Source organism: Bombina bombina, chromosome 1 (genome assembly GCF_027579735.1).
Source record: "Bombina bombina isolate aBomBom1 chromosome 1, aBomBom1.pri, whole genome shotgun sequence".
Lineage (NCBI taxonomy): Eukaryota > Metazoa > Chordata > Amphibia > Anura > Bombinatoridae > Bombina > Bombina bombina.
The window spans coordinates 291056325-291077735 of NC_069499.1; the positions used below are offsets into that span (position 1 = coordinate 291056325).

A 21411-nucleotide genomic window follows, 5' to 3' on the forward strand; every position below is an offset into this window, starting at 1 on the left:
CTTGGAGCAGATATAAGATCCTGGGCAGTGTGGTCATTTTAATACATTGGTTCCTTCCCCACCAAGTAATCGGTTTTACAAAGAAGTGTCAGATAGTTTTTGTCAAATAGTTGTGACGTCTCAGATGAGAGTTGAAAGCCCAAGTATTTCAAGGATTTACCTTGCAGGTTTAATGGGCAGATTTCTTTGATGGATTGGAAAGTGGTCAACGCAAGGGATACATTAAGTACTTCTGATTTTTGTTTGTTGACTAAAAAATGAGAAAATCTGCCTAAATGGTCTAATTGCGTTAGTACTTTTGGTATAGATGTCAAGGGGTCTGAGATTGTGAACAGGATATCGTCTGCATACATAGCAATTTTAAAATTGTGTGGGCCAACTGGGATACCTCCTATCTCTGCATCCTGTCTGATGTGTGTTGCTAATACCTCCATAGTCAGAATGAACAAAATGGGTGAGAGGGGACAGCCCTGCCTAGTTCCGTTGTGTATGTTGAAAGGGTCAGATAACATTCCATTAGCTTTAACCATTGCCGTGGGTTGGGAATATAAACTGAATATGCGATTTAACATTTTGGGGCCAAATCCCTGCGATAACGTTTCTTTTAGAAATGTCCAAATAATACGATTGAATGCTTTTTCAGCATCTATCACAATAATAACAGCTGGGATCCCTATATGTTTAGTGTAAGAGGACAGGGTAATGGCTCTAATTGTGTTATCCCTTGCTTCTCTCCCAGGGAAAAATCCTACTTGATCTGTGTGTATTAAGGAATGCAGAATTACGTTGATCCGTTTGGCTAATAACTTGCCCAGGATCTTAATGTCTGTATTTAGAAGAGAAATGGGTCTATAACTGCCGGGGTCAGTGGGATCTTTATTGGGTTTAGGAATAACTGAGATATGTGCCAATAACATTTACCTTGGTAATGTGTTGCTGTCTTCTAAGGCATTAAATAGGTTTAATAAATGTGGGGCTAGTATGTCCCTAAAGGATTTATAATATGAATTCGTAAAACCGTCTGGGCCAGGACTTTTGCCAGTGGGAAGGTCTTTTATCGCTTTAAGCACTTCTATCAAGGAGATTGGAGCCTCCAGAGCCTCTCTTTGTGTTTGATCTAATGTGGTTAGATCTGCCCTTTTAATATAATCCTTCATTTGTTCTAGGTGCTCAAGTGTCGGGTTGTTTTCTATGTTGTATAGTTTGGAATAAAAAATACTGAGATAATTTGCTATCTGTTTACTGTCATATAAACTTTATTGGTCAGATGTCACCAGTTTATTGATCTGAGATCTGAGAGTTTGGGCCCTCAGAAGTCTTGCAAGTAATGGTCCTGCTCTATTTCCTTCGTATGCATATAATTTCCTAGTGTTAGAAGCTTTCCTTTGAGCCTCCTTCATTAGTATATTATTAAGATCCTTTCTAGTTTTCATCAGATGTGCAAAAATGGTAGTATTATTTGGGGCGTTTTTGTGTGTAAGTTCTAGGTCCCTTAACTGAGAAGTGAGGGTCTTGAGTTTTTCATTATATGTTTTCCTTCTATGAGCTGAATGTTTGATGCATTCCCCTCTTATAACAGCTTTGTGAGCTTCCCATGTGGTATTTATATCTGTGTCGGGAGTGGTGTTAAACTGAAAATATTCTTTCATAGATTTTGTCAGTTCTTCCATGACTACAGTGTCATGTAAGAGAGAGTTGTCCAGTCTCCAAAGATACGGTGTGTGTGGGTGGTTTGGCCATCTCAGTTCAATACTGATCTGAGAATGATTTGACCATGAGGTTGGTTGTATGTCGGAGTCTGTGACTAGTGAGAGATGGTTTCTGTCAATTAGCAAGTAATCTATTCTGTATATACTGCCCAGGGGTGAGAGTAAAACGTATAGTTTCTATTACTGTGATGATGTATTCTCCAGATCTCTATCAGTCCTAACTGTGTCAAACCATTAAGCACTGCATTAGGGGGTTCTCAGTTTTGATCGAGGGTTACCTGAAGAGGAATCCAATTTGGGGTCTAAGGTGGCGTTAAAATCACCTCCCACTATCAGGGCTCCCTTTCTGTTATCCAATATTAGTTTGTAAAGTTGGTTAAAGAATTCTTTCTTATTGCTGTTGGGGGCATACACATTCATGAGTGTCACTGGGTTATTAAATAGAGTACCCACCAGGATGATTATTCTGCCCTCCTCATTGGTTACTTTGTTCAGCAAATTAAAGTGAATGGATTTATGTAGCAATATTCCCACTCCATTTTTCTTTTTATCTGGGAAGGAGTTAAAGAACCCGGTCGGGAAGGATTTGGATGCGAACTTAGGTTCAGCTGTGCTTAAAAAATGCGTTTCTTGAATGAAAAGAATTGAGTTTTTATGTTTAGCAAAACACCTAAGGGCCACAGAGCATTTCGTTGGGGAATTCAGACCTTTCACGTTTTGTGAAATTACATTTAATATCGTGTCAGCTGGTGTAAGTGTAATTGAGTGCTTGGGGGTAGTCAAGTGAAAGTCTTACCCATTGCTTTTGTCCGAGCAGAGGCTGTGTATGATTGTCAAGAGTAGTTTGAAGGAGTACCTGTATAACAGGGGGAGGAGTGAAGTAGTGCGGCAAACCCATCATTATTCGAGCAAGGCTGATATATACAATAAAAAAGAAAACAAAATTAACATCAAAATCTAGCATAATCTGTATCACAATAACAAAAATCTGAACTTTTTCATCGAAGGGAAGGAGAAGGGGTGGGGAGGGGGAGATGGGAGAGGGGAAAGAGCGACTGGCCAAAATAGGGGAGAAGGGAACAGAAGTAAACAGCCAGCTCAGTCCCGGAAGGGTGAGCCATCCAGGGGGTTCTGAAGGGAGGCAAGGAGTGGGAGGTGTCTGACCATAATGGTCCTGATAGCAAACTTCTTAGTCTAATATTTAACATCTTGGGCATTTAGACCGATAAAATACAGATATAAATAGTTAGACAGAAATAATTAAACATGAACATGTGATCTGTGTTATGGTGCCACAGATGGCACGGATTGATCCCAAAGACAGGGGTCCTGTCCAGATAAAGAAGGGGTAAGTGCTGCCGTTCTCATCTGGCAAAAGTTCTGTGTATAGAGGAAACCCACAATCTTTATTATTTAGATTCAAATAAGGTCGCCTTCGTCTCTAATCTGATTTGGAGCACCACTCGGGACATTCCTTTTCTTCTTAGGGACTGTAGTCCATTCTGGGCGTTGTGGCCTTGGGGGCGGATTGTTGTGGGCTTTGTTGCCAGATCCCGAATCTTTCAAAGATGGGAGTGATGGTTGCAGTCTCAAGTTATCTCAAGTTGTTTACAGAATGTTTCCAAGTCCTCTGGATCCCTGTAAACAAATACTTTGTCATCTTTTATTACTCTCATAGCAAACGGGAATCCCCTGTATGGTATATTAAGATTGGTTAAGTGTAAAGTTAAATATCTGGCTTCCTTGCGTTTCATGAGGTTAGGTTGCTCAGATCTGCGTATACTTGAATAGAGTCTTCTCCGAAAGTTATGGGTGACTTCTTCCTTGCTGCTTGCAGAATTCTTTCCTTATCTGAAAATTTGTGGCAACATAGGATAATGTCCCTAGGTGGAGCGACTTTGGTTGGGCGGGCTCTCAGAGCCCTATGTGCTCTGTCAATTGGTATGGTGTCTTCTGCTTTTAAGTCCAGCAAGTATTTGAATAGGTTTTGTAAGTATGATGATATTTGTGCAGGATATATTTGCTCAGAAACACCTCTTATACGAAGATTCTGCCGTCTGCCTCGGTTGTCAAGATCTTCAACTTGGGCCTGCAATTGTAGTATTGCTGTATTTTGCTGTTCTATGGCTATCACCATATTGTCTGACGTTTTGGAGGTCTCTTCTATTTGCTCTTCTAGTTGCATAACTCTGTGTCCCAGTGCATTAACTTCCCGTTTTACCTCTGTTAAATCATCTTTGATGGCCTGGTTTACCTGGGTCATAAAATGAGAAAGTCCTTTTGTGGGGAGTGCACTGAGGTCAGCTTTTGTAAGCGTTATGTCCTGACTTCTTCTTTTAGGAGATAGCTCTCCTGGTATATCTGTGCTGTCAGATGAAGTGGCATCCATTGTGTTAGGATTTGGCGCCTCAAAAGACTTAAAGAAGGTATTTAACCTGTTTGTTGTAGGTGCAGCAGATTTCATGCCTTTTTCCCCTTTTTGTTTATTACGTGCCGCCATGAAGCAGGAATGAAATGGTGGGGGTTCCACCAGTGTCTAATTAAGACTGTTTGTGGCTGGTTCTGTGAATAGCACGCAAAGACCATGCTCTGTTTTGGAGTTCAGGCGGAATGTATGCCCATTTAGATCTACAGGCCCTTTAATTGTTAAGGTCTATAAAGTATGTGCCTTTATGGTTCATAAGGGGAGGAAGTGGTAAGCAAAAAAGCCAAGTCCCAATGGCACCACAGTTATATGTGACAGGGCAGATATTTGTACTGTTGTGAGGATGGCCATTTTAGGTTTACGGCATATGATTGTTTTTGTGTACCGGGTGTGGTGGTAGTATGTTATGTCTTGTATAGGTATATATATATATATATATATACAGGTATATATATATATATATATATATATATATATATATATATATATATATATATATATATATATATATATATATATATATATATACTTTATCTATTACTGATACAAGCACCACTTGCTCTCTGAGCAGCTGCAGCATTTGAAATGCAGGTGCACTGAGAATATCTTTAAACACAAAACGTGGGAATAAAGAGAAAATTCCCACTAAAGAATGCGAATTAGCACTCACTGCTCTGTCTACTAGGCAGAAATTAAGGGCAACTGAATTAAAACATAACTTATAATGCTTACACTATAAAATTGGGTAAACAATATTTAAAACCATGGACGGAGAAGTGAGATAATGATAACCCTAAAAATAAATATATTCCTCAATATGCCTTTGAGGTTTGATAACTTCTAGTTATAATTAGGGTTAAATGAGAAGCATGGATCAATTCTGAAAAAAGAATATATTATTTCGATATAATATAATCCTTATCGTACTAAAGTGAAGCGTCATCCTTGCAGTTCAATCCCATTTCACTAGGGTAAGTAATGAACGTAATGTCTATGAAAAGGCTGCACTGCTAGGATGTTTAAGATGCCCCTTTGACTGAAAAGGAAATAAAAAATATCATTGAATGTTTGTAGTGACTAAATCCGGATTGATAATGTGAGTTCTTATATATAAAGAATTATAAAGTATCATTAAAGCTATATAGCAAATAATGGTATTGACCTTATTCACAGGACCCAGTTAGTGTGAGTGTAGTTTAGTGCTTATTCACATGTATCGCAGTTTGATGATAATAGGTACCACCAGGTAACTCCTGGGATCGAGTCAGTGTTGGTGTAATGTTATGCTTGTACACATGTACGGTAGTTGGATGGTATTTAGTACCGTCTGGTAAATACCAATCCAATGCTTTAATGGATATCGGAAGAGCCCTTGTAAATACACTAAGCCCTGATTATCTTGCCACTAAAGTTTGCAAACTGCAGATACTGTGGGGCCTAGTTATCAAGCCGTCAACCTCAAATACGCTGGAATTCCGCAGCGTATTTGTGGCGAGGCTGATACGCCTTAGTTATCAAAGGCTCGAGACCGGCAAAAGTAGAATTTTGTGACGTAAACTTCGATCCGCCGGACTCAGTCCGACACAGATCGATTCTTACGTCACTCTTACGTCACTCCAGAAGCAACTAAATAAAGTTATTACCCCCTAAACCGCCGCTCCCGGAGCCCACCGCAACTATAATAAGTGTATTAACCCCTAAACCGCCGCTCCCTGAACCCACCGCAAGCTACTCTATACATATTAACCCCTAAACCGCCGCTCCCGGAGCCCACCGCAACTATAATAAATGTATTAACCCCTAAACCGCCGCTCCCTGAACCCGCCGCAACCTATATTAAATGTATTAACCCCTATCCTGCCCCCCCTACACCGTCGCCACCTATAATAAATTTAATAACCCCTAATCTGCCCCCCCTACACCGTCGCCATCTATAATACATTTATTAACCCCTATCCTGCCCCCCACTACGCCGCCGCCACTGTAATAAAATTATTAACCCCTAAACCTAAGTCTAACACTAACCCTAATGCCCCCCTAACTTAAATATTAATTAAATAATTCAAAATAATATTTATCTTATTAACTAAATGAATCCTATTTAAAACTAAATACTTACCTATAAAATAAACCCTAATATAGCTACAATATAAATAATAATTATATTGTAGCTATCTTAGGATTTATTTTTATTTTACAGGCAAATTTCAATTTATTTTAACTAGGTACAATAGCTATTAAATAGTTATTAACTATTTAATAGCTTACCTAGCTAAAATAAACTGAAATTTACCTGTAAAATAAAAACTAACCTAAGTTACAATTACACCTAACACTACACTATACTTTAATACATTTTTCCTATTTAAAACTAAATACTTACCTGTAAAATAAACCCTAAGATAGCTACAATATAATTGATCATTACATTGTAGCTATTTTAGGATTTATATTTATTTTACAGGTAACTTTGTGTTTATTTTAGCTAGTTAGAATAGTTCTTAAATAGTTATTAACTATTTAATAACTACCTAGCTAAAAGAAATACAAAATTACCTGTAAAATAAATCCTAACCTAAGTTACAATTAAACCTAATACTACACTATCATTAAATTAATTAAATAAACTACCTACAAATAACTACAATTAAATACAATTACATAAACTAACTAAAGTACAAAAAATAAAAAAAGCTAAGTTACAAAAAATAAAAAAATAAGTTACAAACATGTTAAAAATATTACAACAATTTTAAGCTACTTACACCTAATCTAAGCCCCCTAATAAAACAACAACCCCCCCCAAAATAAAAAAATGCCCTACCCTATTCTAAATTAAATAAATTTCAAAGCTCTTTTACCTTACCAGCCCTTAAAAGGGCCATTTGTGGGGGCATGCCCCAAAGAAAACAGCTCTTTTGCCTGTAAAAGAAAAATACAAACCCCCCCCAACATTAAAACCCACCACCCACATACCCCTAATCTAACCCAAACCCCCCTTACAAAAACCTAACACTAATCCCCTGAAGATCATCCTACCTTGTCTTCACTCAGCCGAGCAGCGATGGAACCGAAGTGGACATCCGGAGCGGAAGAAGTTAATCCTCCAAGCGGCGCTGAAGAAATCTTCCATCCGATGAAGTCATCATCCAGGCGGCGCTGAAGAAAAGTCTTCGATCCGGCCGATGTCATCTTCAAAGAGGCACTGAAGAGATCTTCTATCCGGGCGATGTCATCTTCCAAGCCGGGTCTTGAATCTTCCTCCCGCCGACGCGGAACCTCCTTCTTCACCGACGGACTACGACGAATGAAGGCTCCTTTAAGGGACGTCATCCAAGATGGCGTCCCCTCAATTCCGATTGGCTGATAGGATTCTATCAGCCAATCGGAATTAAGGTAGGAAAAATCTGATTGGCTGATGGAATCAGCTAATCAGATTCAAGTTCAATCCGATTGGCTGATCCAATCAGCCAATCAGATTGAGCTCGCATTCTATTGGCTGTTCCGATCAGCCAATAGAATGCGAGCTCAATCTGATTGGCTGATTGCATCAGCCAATCATATTTTTCCTACCTTAATTCCGATTGGCTGATAGAATCCTATCAGCCAATTGGAATTGAGGGGACGCCATCTTGGATGACGTCCCTTAAAGGAGCCTTCATTCGTCGTAGTCCGTCGGTGAAGAAGGAGGTTCCGCGTCGGCGGGAGGAAGATTCAAGACCCGGCTTGGAAGATGACATCGCCCGGATAGAAGATCTCTTCAGCGCCTCTTTGAAGATGACATCGGCCGGATCGAAGACTTTTCTTCAGTGCCGCCTGGATGATGACTTCATCGGATGGAAGATTTCTTCAGCGCCGCTTGGAGGATTAACTTCTTCCGCTCCGGATGTCCACTTCGGTTCCATCGCTGCTCGGCTGAGTGAAAACGACTCAAGGTAGGATGATCTTCAGGGGATTAGTGTTAGGTTTTTGTAAGGGGGGTTTGGGTTATATTAGGGGTATGTGGGTGGTGGGTTTTAATGTTGGGGGGGTTGTATTTTCCTTTTACAGGCAAAAGAGCTGTTTTCTTTGGGGCATGCCCCCACAAAAGGCCCTTTTAAGGGCTGGTAAGGTAAAAGAGCTTTGAAATTTATTTAATTTAGAATAGGGTAGGGCATTTTTTTATTTTGGGGGGGTTTGTTATTTTATTAGGGGGCTTAGATTAGGTGTAAGTAGCTTAAAATTGTTGTAATATTTTTAACATGTTTGTAACTTATTTTTTTATTTTTTGTAACTTAGCTTTTTTTATTTTTTGTACTTTAGTTAGTTTATGTAATTGTATTTAATTGTAGTTATTTGTAGGTAGTTTATTTAATTAATTTAATGATAGTGTAGTATTAGGTTTAATTGTAACTTAGGTTAGGATTTATTTTACAGGTAATTTTGTATTTTTTTTAGCTAGGTAGTTATTAAATAGTTAATAACTATTTAATAACTATTCTAACTAGCTAAAATAAATACAAAGTTACCTGTAAAATAAATATAAATCCTAAGATAGCTACAATATAATTATTAATTATATTGTAGCTATCTTAGGGTTTATTTTACAGGTAAGTATTTATTTTTAAATAGGAATAATTTATTAAAGTATAGTGTAGTGTTAGGTGTAATTGTAACTTAGGTTAGTTTTTATTTTACAGGTAAATTTCAGTTTATTTTAGCTAGGTAAGCTATTAAATAGTTAATAACTATTTAATAGCTATTGTACCTAGTTAAAATAAATTGAAAGATACCTGTAAAATAAAAATAAATCCTAAGATAGCTAGAATATAATTATTATTTATATTGTAGCTATATTAGGGTTTATTTTATAGGTAAGTATTTAGTTTTAAATAGGATTCATTTAGTTAATAAGATAAATATTATTTAGATTTATTTAATTAATATTTAAGTTAGGGGGGCGTTAGGGTTAGGGTTAGACTCAGGTTTAGGGGTTAATAATTTTATTACAGTGGCGGCGGCGTAGTGGGGGGCAGGATAGGGGTTAATAAATTTATTATAGGGGGCGACGGTGTAGGGGAGGCAGATTAGGGGTTAATAGGTTTAATATAGGTTGCGGCGGGTTCAGGGAGCGGCGGTTTAGGGGTTAAACTATTTATTTAGTTGCGGAGAGGTGCGGGATCAGCAGGATAGGGGTTAATAACTTTATTACAGAGGGCGATGGTGTAGGGAGGGCAGGATAGTGGTTACTAGGTATACTGTAGGTGGCAGCGGTGTCCGGGAGCGGCGGTTTAGGGGTTAATACATTTATAAGAGTTGTGGCAGGGTCTAGGAGCGGCGGTTTAGGGGTTAATACATTTATGAGACTTGCGGCGGGGTCTAGGAGCGGCGGTTTAGGGGTTAGTCACTTTATTTATTTGCGGGGGGCTCCGGGGGCGCCGGTATAGGGATTAGAGCAGTGTAGTTTAGTGTGAGTGCTTAGTGACAGGCTAGCAATAAAGCTGGGAAAAAGCCGAAGAGCAGCGAGATCGGATGAGTGATAACTGTCACAGTCCGCTGCTCATTGCCCCGCGGCTTTTTGACAGCTTTATTTGATAACTTAGGCGTATTTTTTCAGGTCCGCGGCGGCGATGTGAGGCGAGCTTAGGCGGGCGTATTGGGCTGGCGAAGCCAGAAAAGTAGACGGCTTGATAACTACCCCCCTTTGTATTAATTTATAAATAATAAGCGACTCAATAATTGGAAAAGAGTAAAATTACTCATCCACATATATTTCCACATTGATTGCTATTAAACTGGCTAGATAAAGAGATGACAATAATAATAACACTCCGTTATATATTGGTATTCCTAAGCATAGAGCATTAGTATAAATGTTACGTATCCCAAACGTTTCTATTATATAATTGAACAGCCTAGTTTCTGAGCATAAGATGCTTATCATGGTCATAAATATAATGCTAGTGGCGATAGTAGATATTAATTTATAGGGTTTAAATTAAAGGTTGCAACGATCTTAGGTTTTTATATTAAGTGTTTATATCAAATATAGTACTCCAGTGAGGATCTATCCGCTCTATACCACAGACTAAATACCAAGTCCTTAAGTTTTTATAATGAGCATTTAAGTCAAATATAGTACTCCAGTGAGGATCTATCCGCTCTATACCACAGACTAAATACCAAGTCCTTAAGTTTTTATAATGAGCATTTATGTCAAATATAGTACTCCAGTGAGGATCTATCCGCTCTATACCACAGACTAAATACCAAGGCCTCTATTTACCAAGGTCTGGCGGACCTGATCTGACAGTGCGGATCAAGTCTGCCTGACCTTGCTGAATGCTCCGTATTCAGCATTGCACCAGCAGCTCACAAGAGCTGCTGGTGCAACGCCGCCCCCTGCAGACTCGCCAGCAGGGGGTGTCAATCAACCCGATCGTACACGATCGGGTTGATTTCTGGCGATGTCTGTCCACCTGCTCAGAGCAAGCGGACAGCGTTATGAGCAGCGGTCTTTGTGACCACTGCTTCATAACTGCTTTTTCTGGCGAGTCTGAAGACTCGCCAGAAACAGGGGCCATCAAGCTCCATATGGAGCTTGTTAAATAGAGCCCCAAGTCCTGTACTGAAAGGCCAATCTATGTATCGATCACGGAAAGCGCTACATGAAATGCATGAGGGGTGCGCATGCATCTTACCTTTTTTTGTTTGATTAAATAAATGTTAATTTCTTTGAAATTCATTCTAATACCTGTTCATCCCAGCAGGGAAATTGTGACTTGATGTTTTTTTATGTGTTAAAAAGCCACCATTATTATATTATGGTTACTAATATAACACACATACTAGTAAAATAGGTGTTGAGAGACGTGTTAATGAGTGAATGGTTACATTACAGGGCACTCCTCTGAATTACCCGCAAATTGGGAACAAATGAATAATGATCTACTGAAGATAGTGCAACTGAATCCTGGAATGCAAGAATACACAGATGTCCAGAACAAGTTTGTAAAGACGTGCAATTTGAGAATACTTAAGGTGAAGAACTCCATTACAATAAATGATATAAATACCGTAGAATAGAGTAACAAAACTATAGAAACTGTTTCATATTTTATGCACATAAGTTGTGTGTAGAGATGGGCTTTGGTATCAACAGCATATGAAACATATAAAATAATAATTCTTCATTTTGTGAGTGGAATAAAATAACTGAGTTATAGAAATATATCTAATTTTTATATTTGTTTGCCTTGAGAAATAATATTACTGTTAATAATATCAGATCATAGGCCATACATTAACCCCTTAACGACCGAGGACGTGCAGGGTACGTCCTCAAAAAAAAGGCAGTTAACGCCTGAGGACGTACCCTGCACGTCCTCGGTGTGGAAAGCAGCTGGAAGCGATCCTGATCGCTTCCAGCTGCTTTCCGGTTATTGCAGTGATGCCTCGATATGGAGGCATCCTGCAATAACCTTAAATGGCCATCCGATGCAGAGAGAGCCACTCTGTGGCCCTCTCTGCACCGGACATCGATGGCCGGTATCGTTGGTGGGTGGGAGCGAACTTGGGAGGCGGGTGGGCGGCCATCGATGCGTGGTGTAATGTGCAGGGGGGCGGGATCGGGGGCGGGAGCGACGGGGGCGCTCATGTGAGCGCGCGCGTGCACGGGGGGCGGCGGGCGGGCGCGTGCACGGGGCGGGAGCGGGAGGGAACCGCTACACTACAGAAAAAAAATCTGAGAATAGCTCTAAATAATAAGAAAAAAAAAATGTTCAATACAGTTTCTAAGTGGGAGGTTGGTGGGGGGGGGGAAAGCTACACTACAGAAAAGGGTTTTTTTTTAGAAAAAAATATTCCTTTTTTTACTAAACTGGGTACTGGCAGACAGCTGCCAGTACCCAAGATGGCGCCCGCTAAGGCAGAGGGGGAGGGTTAGAGAGCTGTTTGGTGTGGGATCAGTGAGGTTGGGGGCTAAGGGGGATACTACAAAGCAGCATATGTAAATATGCTAAAAAAACCTAAAAAACCCCCCACAAATATACCTTTTATTTTAGTACTGGCAGAGTTTCTGCCAGTACTTAAGATGGCGGGGACAATTGTGGGGTGGGGGAGGGAAGAGAGCTGTTTGGGAGGGATCAGGGGGTCTGATGTTTCAGGTGGGAGGCTGAGCTCTACACTAAAGCTAAAATTAACCCTGCAAGCTCCCTACAAGCTACATAATTAACCCCTTCACTGCTAGCCATAATACACGTGTGATGTGCATCAGCATTTAGTGGCCTTCTAATTAACAAAAAGCAACGCCAAAGCCATATATGTCTGCTATTTCTGAACAAAGGGGATCCCAGAGAAGCATTTACAACCATTTGTGCCATAATTGCACAAGCTGTTTGTAAATGATTTCAGTGAGAAACCTAAAATTGTGAAAAATTTAACGTTTTTTTTTTATTTAATCGCATTTACGGTGAAATGGTGGCATGAAATATTACCAAAATGGGCCTAGATCAATACTTTGGGTTGTCTACTACACTACACTAAAGCTAAAATTAACCATGCAAGCTCCCTACAAGCTACCTAATTAACCCCTTCACTGCTAGCCATAATACACGTGTGATGCGCAGCGCCATTTAGCAGCATTCTAATTACCAAAAAGCAACGCCAAAGTCATATATGTCTGCTATTTCTGAACAAAGGGGATCCCAGAGAAGAATTTACAACCATTTATGGCATAATTGCACAAGCTGTTTGTAAATAATTTCAGTGAGAAACCAAAAGTTTGTTAAAAAATTTGTGAAAAAGTGAACGATTTTTTTGTATTTGATCGCATTTGACGGTGAAATGGTGGCATGAAATATACCAAAATTGGCCTAGATCAATACTTTGGGATGTCTTCTAAAAAAAATATATACATGTTAATGGATATTAAGAGATTCCTAAAGATATTAGTGTTCTAATGTAACTAGCGCTAGTTTTGAAAAAATAATGGTTTGGAAATAGCAAAGTGCTACTTGTATTTATGGCCCTATAACTTACAAAAAAAGCAAAGAAGATGTAAACATTGGGTATTTCTAAACTCAGGACAAAATTTAGAAACTTTTTAGCATGGGTGTTTTTTGGTGGTAGTAGATATGTAACAGATTTTGGGGGTCAAAGTTAGAAAAAGTGTGTTTTTTTCCATTTTTTCCTCATATTTTATAAAAAATTTTATAGTAAATTATAAGACATGATGAAAATAATGGTATCTTTAGAAAGTCCATTTAATGGCGAGAAAAACGGTATATAATATGTGTGGGTACAGTAAATGAGTAAGAGAAAAATTACAGCTAAACACAAACACTGCAGAAATGTAAAAATAGCCTTGGTCCCAAACGGACAGAAAATGGAAAAGTGCTCTGGTCATTAAAGGGTTAAGGTCTGATTAACCGTTATCGTTTATATTATTACCTAAAACAAAACAAAAAACAGGTCAATTCCTGGCTTCAGCATTCTCTTAATGGAAAGTCAGAACTTAATTTATGCTCTTTACTGCCCCTCTCCCCCAAACACTGCATAGAATTTCTAATGGGAAAATACTGAGCATCTTTACCAAGAATGTCTTTATTTAACAGTTGAATTTTTTTAAGAGGGCATGATATAAAATAAAAATCAATTGTTTTCTAGTTTTTCTTAAATATTTATGACATGTAAAAAAGCTGCCCGTTTGCTGCAATAACAAAATTTATGTAAGAACTTACCTGATAAATTAATTTCTTTCATATTGACAAGAGTCCATGAGCTAGTGATGTATGGGATATACAATCCTACCAGGAGGAGCAAAGTTTCCCAAACCTCAAAATGCCTATAAATACACCCCTCACCACACCCACAATTCAGTTTAACGAATAGTCAAGTAGTGGGCTGATAGAAAAAGGAGTAAAAAGCATAAAAAAAAGAACTGGAAATATAATTGTGCTGTATACAAAAATCATAACCACCATAAACAGGGTGGGTCTCATGGACTCTTGCCAATATGAAAGAAATTAATTTATAAGGTAAGTTCTTACATAAATTATGTTTTCTTTCATGTAATTGGCAAGAGTCCATGAGCTAGTGACTTATGGGATAGTAAAACCCAAGATGTGGAACTCCACAGAAAAGTCACTAGAGAGGGAGGGATAAAATAAAAACAGCCATTTCCACTAAAAAAATTAAATCCACACACCAAAAAATAAGTTTTTCTCATCATTTAAAGAAACAGCTGCCTGAAGAACTTTTCTACCACTGCTTCAGAGAAAGCAAATACAACAAATTGGTAGAATTAGAAAATGTATGCAAAGAAGACCAAGTTGCTGCTTTGCAAATTTAAACAACTGAAGCTTCATTCTTAAAAGCCCAAGAAGTTGAGACTGAACTGGTAGAATGAGCTATGAACCTCTGATGCGGAGATTTACCCATCTCCAAATAAGCCTGATGAATCAGAAGCTATAACCAATATGCCAAGGAAATGGCAGAAGCCTTCTGACCTTTCCTAGAACCAGAAAAGATAACAAATAGACTAGAAGTCTTCTTGAAACCTTTAGCAGTTTCAACCTTAGGAAGAAATTTAAATGAAGTCCACAAAACAGCCTTCTCCTGATAAAAAAATCAGAAAAGGAGACTCACAAAAGAGAGCAGACAATTCAGAAACTCTTCTAGCAAAAGAGATAACTGACAAAAACAACACTTTCCAAGAAAAGTAGTTCAATATCCAAAGAATGCATAGACTCAAAAGAAGGAGCCTGCAAAGTCTTCAAAACCAAATTAAGACTCCAAGGAGGAGAGATTGATTTAATAACAAGCTTGATACGAACCAAAGCCTGAAGAAAACAGTGAATATCAGGAAGCTTAGCAATCTTTCTGTGAATAAAACAGAAAGAGCAGAGATTTGTCCCTTCAAAGTACTTGCAGACAAACCTTTATCCAAATCATCCTGAAGAAAACTGTAAAATTCTAGGAATTCCAAGAGAATGCCATGAGAATTTAAGAGAAGAACACCAAAAAATAAAGATTTATCAAACCAAATAATACATTTTCTTAAAAACAGACTTATAAGCCTGCAGCATAGTGATAAAAAACTGAGTCGGAGAAACCTCTATGACTAAACACTAAACAAGTTCCATACCTTCCAATTATAAATTTGAAATCCTGATGGAAAAAATAGCCCCTAAAACAAGAGGGCTAGCCAAAGAAAAAGCGGCCAAGGATGGCAACTGGACATCTAAACAAAATCCACATACCAAACCTGAGAGGCCATGCTGATGCTATCAGAAACATATGAGACTGTTCCAATACGATCTTGAAGATCACCTTTGGAACAAAAAAAAAAAGGCGGAAGGATGTAGCCAGGTTGCAAAAACCAAGACACTACTAATGCATCCACCATTTCCACCTGAGGGTCCATAGACCTGAAAAGGTACCTGGGAAGTTGAGAGAACACATCTGTATAGGAGGTACCACTCTCCCAGATGAAAAGACTGATGGTTAAGATAATCCATCTCCCAAGTGTCTAAACCTGAGATATAAATCATAAAGATTAGACAGGAGAGGAAAACCACCTAAGAATGTATTCAAGATACTTCTTAAATGCTAAGGAACTGTGAGTCCCTATAAAATGATTGACATATGCCACAATTGTGACAATGTCTATGTGAAAGAAAAAAAATCTCTTTTAAAAGAAACTAAGCCTGAAAGAACTCTGAAAAATAGCACAGAGTTCAAAAATTGTGCTGTCAAAGACCCTCAGACAGCTCCCCAACTTGCAAGACTTGCAACCATTAAGAATACAGTCCAGGAAGGACGAACAAAGAGAGACCCCCTGAATAGAACGATGATAAAACTGATCATCAAAAAACAGAGAGAAAAGAGAGTTAGGATTTAAAAATATCAACTGTGATATCTGAAAATAAACCCTGTAACATAGATTCAGTATGCGAAGCAAAAAGAGATCTCAGAAGAAAACGAGAAAAGGGAACCATGCCCGATGCTGCAGTTATGAGACCTAAAACTTTCATGCACATAGACACTGAAAGAAATTAACCAGACTGTAAGTAAAACAGGCTAATGTCAAATACAATTGACTTTTGTCCGATAAAGACAAAGATAAAGTCATGCACACAGAATCCATCCAAAACCCAAAAAGAAGTGACCCTTGTCTGAGGAGTCACAAAACTCTTAGGCAAATTAAATCCTCCAATTATGTTTTGGAAACAAAACTTAGTGAATTCAAAGAGATATTAAAAAAGAAAGATCCATATATATGAATACTGCTCTTTCATAAGTATGTATTGGGTACTTGTAAGTGTGTCTAATTACCCATAAGGGACTTAAAACACTGCTCATTAATTGACCTCGGAAGAATGAAAGGCTGAAGGAACCTCGCCAGGAATCAAATCTGCAACCCTCAGGTTGCTATAGGGCTCAGGCACAGTGCATTAGCATGCTGAGCTATCTGCCCATCTTAATAAAAGAAAAAGATTAAGCTAATACCAAAATATCATCCAAATAAGGAAGCACCACCATACCTTACTGCCTGAAGGCAGAAGAAGGGCACCAGTAATCTATGAAGATTCATAAAGCTGTCACTAAACAAAATAGAAAAGTGACAAATTGGTAAAGCTTGTCTTAAAAGAAAATCTCAGAATCTACAAGTGGACTGAATGAACATATAATATGAGGATAAATATCCTGAAAAATGAATGGACATGAAATGACCTTAACAAAAAGACATAATAGTCCTTATAATTGCCAACATAAGAGTTGAAACTCTAATAAAACAATATAAAAGTCTTCAGATCCAAAAATAATGGACTGAATAAACCTTTCTTTTTTGGGACAAAGAAAAGAAATGAATAGAAACCAAAACCCTGTTCCTGTAGAAAGGACTGGCATAATCACTCTTGAAATAAATCACAGACTATACTGAGAAAGAAGGTTCTTTCCATAGAAGGTCTCATTCTGAAAATCTATTCAAACCCTAAGAAAAAATATAAATTTTGGACTGATCCAAAAATAATTCAATCTGCCCCCCACGAGAATGATTGGATAGAGAACCGCACCTTCATGCAGACTAATAACTAGTATATATCATATTTCTCCTAAGGATACAAAATGCTTTTTCAGCGCTTACACCCGGAATTAACCAAATTAGCAGCTGAGAAAAAACAGTAGTTATTATTACTCAAATAAATGGCAAACAATAAATTAACCTCAAAAGGCCAAAGGGCTGTAATGACCCTGTCGGAATATGAATCTGAGACCCTTGGATCTAGAAAAATATTTGTAGTCAGGATATTCACCAACTGATCTACATCACCAGACTTAAAGTAGGGCAGAAACATGTCTAGACTTCCACAACAGTGGAGAAAATAGAAATCAAGATAAATTATCATCCTATCATGATAGAGATGATAAAATATATTCAAAATCATAATAATAGATACAGTAAACATAATTAAATGATTACATCTGAAGTAAATAAACAGAGTTATATACTTGAGAATCTGAACCTGCTGATACTAACTGTTTAACAAAGGTTGAGAATAGAAAACAGCAATGTCAGCCACAGATAAAGCTGAGCTAAAATATAAACAGTACATGAATATGCTCTACCAAGGTTATATTAAAAAATTCTAAAGAATCCTGAAAATAAGTACGAATTTCCATATAAATAGTAGTACAGTCCCAAGAGGAAATCAGGATAAACATTCTCTAGAATATAATACAAATATAGTATTGCATAGGAAAAAAACCTCAAGTGCAAAAAAATCTTAAAAAGATTAATAACATACAGCTAGATTATGAGTTTTGCGTTATGAGTGAAAAAGCATCGTTATGGCTCTTATTCACTACCGCTGGTATTACAGGTGTTGTAGGTATAGCTGTACCGCACACCTTTTTGGCCGTCATGCAACGTAAGTACCGCACTTTTCAAAAAGTCCTTATTCAATGGGACTTCCACAGCGCCGGTATTACGAGTTTTGCTTGGGAGGCCAAAAAGTGAGCGGTACACTCTATAACTACAAGATCTGTACCGCCATCTAAAGTCAGTAGTTATGAGTTTTATGTTACAAAGCTCTACCATAAAACTCATAACTAAAGTGTTAAAAAGTACACTAACACCCATAAACTACCTATTAACCCCTAAACCGAGGCCCTCCCGCATCGCAAACACTAAAATAAAATTAATAACCCCTAATATCCTGCTCCGGACATCGCCGCCACTATAATAAACATATTAACCCCTAAACCGCCACACTCCCGCATCACAAACACTAGTTAAATATTATTAACCCCTAATCTGCTGCCCCAATGTCGTCGCCACCTACATACAGTTATTAACCCCTAATCTGCTGTCCCTAACATCGCTGCAACCTACATTACTGTTATTAACCCCTAATTTGCTGCCCCCAAAATTGCCTCCACCTAACTACACTTATTAACCCCTAATCTTCTGCCTCCAATGTCGCCGCCACTATACTAAAGTTATTAAACCCTTAACCTAACCCTAAGTCTCACCCTAACCCTAATGTAACCCTAACACCCACTAACTTTAACATAATTAAAATAATTCCAAATAAAAATTACAATTAATACCTAAATTATTTATATTTAAAACTAAATAAATACGTACCTGTAAAATAAAACCTAAGCTAGCTACACTATTACTAATTGTTATATTGTATCTAGCTTATGTTTTATTTTTATTTCACAGGTAAGTTTGTATTTATTTTAACTAGGTAGATTAGTTATTAAATAGTTATTAACTATTTACTAACTAACTAGTTAAAATAAATACACATTTACCTGTAAAATAAAACCTAACCTGTCTTACAGTAAAACCTAACATTACACTAAAATTCAATAAATTACATTAATCAAATACAATTAACTAAATTACAAAACAAATAAACACTAAATTACACAAAATAAAAAAGAAATTATCAAATATTTAAACGAATTACTCCTAATCTAATAGCCCTATCAAAATAAAAAAGCCCCCTAAATAGTAAAACCGCAAGCCTAAACTAAATAGCCGATAGCCCTTAAAAGGGCCTTTTGCAGGGCATTGCCCCAAATATATTAGCGCTTTTACCTGACAAATAAAATACAAACATCCCCCCAACAGTAAAACCCACCACCAACACAACCAACCCCCCAAATAAAATTCTATCTTAAAAAACCTAAGCTACCCATTGCCCTGAAAAGGGCATTTGGATGGGCATTGCTGTTAAAAGGGCATTCAGCTCTTTTACATGCCCAAACCCTAAGCTAAAAATAAAACCCACCCAATAAACCCTTAATAAAACCTAACACTAACCCCCGAAGATCCACTTACAGTTTTGGAAGACCGGACATCCATCCTCATCCAGCCGGCGAAGTCCTCATCCACGCGGCAAGTCCTCAACGAAGCCGGGAGAGGTCTTCATCCAAGCGGCAAGAAGTCATCATCCAGGCAGGCAGAAGTCTTCATCCAGACGGCTTCTTCTATCTTCATCCTTCCGACGGGGAGCGGGTCAATCTTCAAGACATCCAGCATGGAGCATCCTCTTCATACGGTCCCAGCCACACACTGAAGGTTCCCTTTAAGGGACGTCATCCAAGATGTCGTCCCTTGAATTCCGATTGGCTGATAGGATTTTTTACCCTTTAATTCCTACTGGCTGATAGAATTCTATTGGCTGATGCAATCAGCCAATAGTATTGAGCTTTAATCCTATTGGCAGATCCAATCAGCCAATGGGATTGAGCTCATATTCTTTTGGCTGTTCCAATCAGCCAATAGAATGCAAGCTCAATCCTATTGGCTGATTGGATCAGCCAATAGGATTAAAGCTCAATCCTATTGATTGATTGCATCAGCCAATAGGATTTTTTAACCTTTAATTCCTATTGGCTGATAGAATTCTATCAGCCAATTGGAATTCAAGAGACGCCATCTTGGATGACGTCCCTTAAAGGGAACCTTCAGTGTATGGCTGGAACGGTATGAAGAGGATGCTCCGCGTGGGATGTCTTGAAGATGGACCTGCTCCGCGCCGGAAGGATGAAGATAGAAGATGCCGTCTGGATGAAGACTTCTGCCCGCCTGGATGATGCCTTCTTGCCGCTTGGATGAAGACTTCTCTTGGCTTCGTTGAGGACTTCTCGCCGCTTGGATGAAGACTTCTCCCGGATTCGTTGAGGACTTCTTGCCGCGTAGATGAGGACTTCCCCGGCTGGATGAGAATGGATGTCCGGTCTTCCAAAACTGTAAGTGGATCTTCGGGGTTTAGTGTTAGGTTTTACTAAGGGTTTATTGGTGGGTTTTATTTTTAGCTTAGGGTTTGGGCATGTAAAAGAGCAGAATGCCCTTTTAAGGGCAATGTCCATCCAAATGCCCTTTTTTAGTGCAATGGGTAGCTTAGGTTTTTTAGATAGAATTTTATTTGGGGGGGTTGGTTGTGTGGTTGGTGGTTTTACTGTTGGGGGATGTTTGTATTTTATTTGCCAGGTAAAAGAGTTGATATATTTGGGGCAATGCCCCGCAAAAGGCCCTTTTAAGGGCTATTGGCAGTTTAGTTTAGGCTAGGGGTTTTATTATTTTGGGGGGCTTTTTTATTTTGATAGGGCTATTAAATTAGGAGTAATTAGTTTGAATATTTGATAATTTCTTTTTTATTTTGTGTAATTTAGTGTTTATTTTTTTTGTAATTTAGTTAATTGTATTTGATTAATGTAATTTATTTAATTTTAGTGTAAGACAAGTTAGGTTTTATTTTACAGGTAAATTTGTATTTATTTTTACTAGGTAGTTAGTAAATAGTTAATAACTATTTAATAACTAATCTACCTAGTTCAAATAAATACAAAAAAAAATTAAATACACTTCCCAAACATGATTCTAATACTGAAACTGTTTAGACTGCAAAAGGGAAATATACATAGACCTGACTCATGGCAAATATAAGCACAATACATATATTTAAAACTTTATAATGAAAAATAAAGTGCCAAACCATAGCTGAGAGTGTCTTAAATAATGAAAACATACTTGCCGAAAGACACCCATCCACATATAGCAGATAGCCAAACTAGTACTGAAACAGTAACAGTAGAGGTAATGGAATATGAGAGTATATCATCGATCTGAAAAGGGAGGTAGGAGATGAATCTCTACGACCGTGAACAGAGAACCTTCGAAAAGATTTCCCGTAAGGAAAACCATAGAATCAATAGGTGATACTCTCTTCACATCCCTCTGACAAACACTGTACTCTGAGAGGAATCGGGCTTCAA

The 21411-nt window shown here is 38.1% G+C and overlaps 1 protein-coding gene across 1 annotated transcript in view; it reads left to right on the forward strand.

Moving 5' to 3' along the window:
• Nucleotides 1-21411, forward strand: part of LOC128645218 (protein mono-ADP-ribosyltransferase PARP14) — a 285203-nt gene that overhangs the window by 202499 nt on the left and 61293 nt on the right. The window contains exon 15 of the mRNA XM_053698043.1: nucleotides 11015-11154. Coding sequence (XP_053554018.1) covers nucleotides 11015-11154 — 140 coding nt within the window. The remainder of the gene's footprint in view (nucleotides 1-11014; nucleotides 11155-21411) is intronic.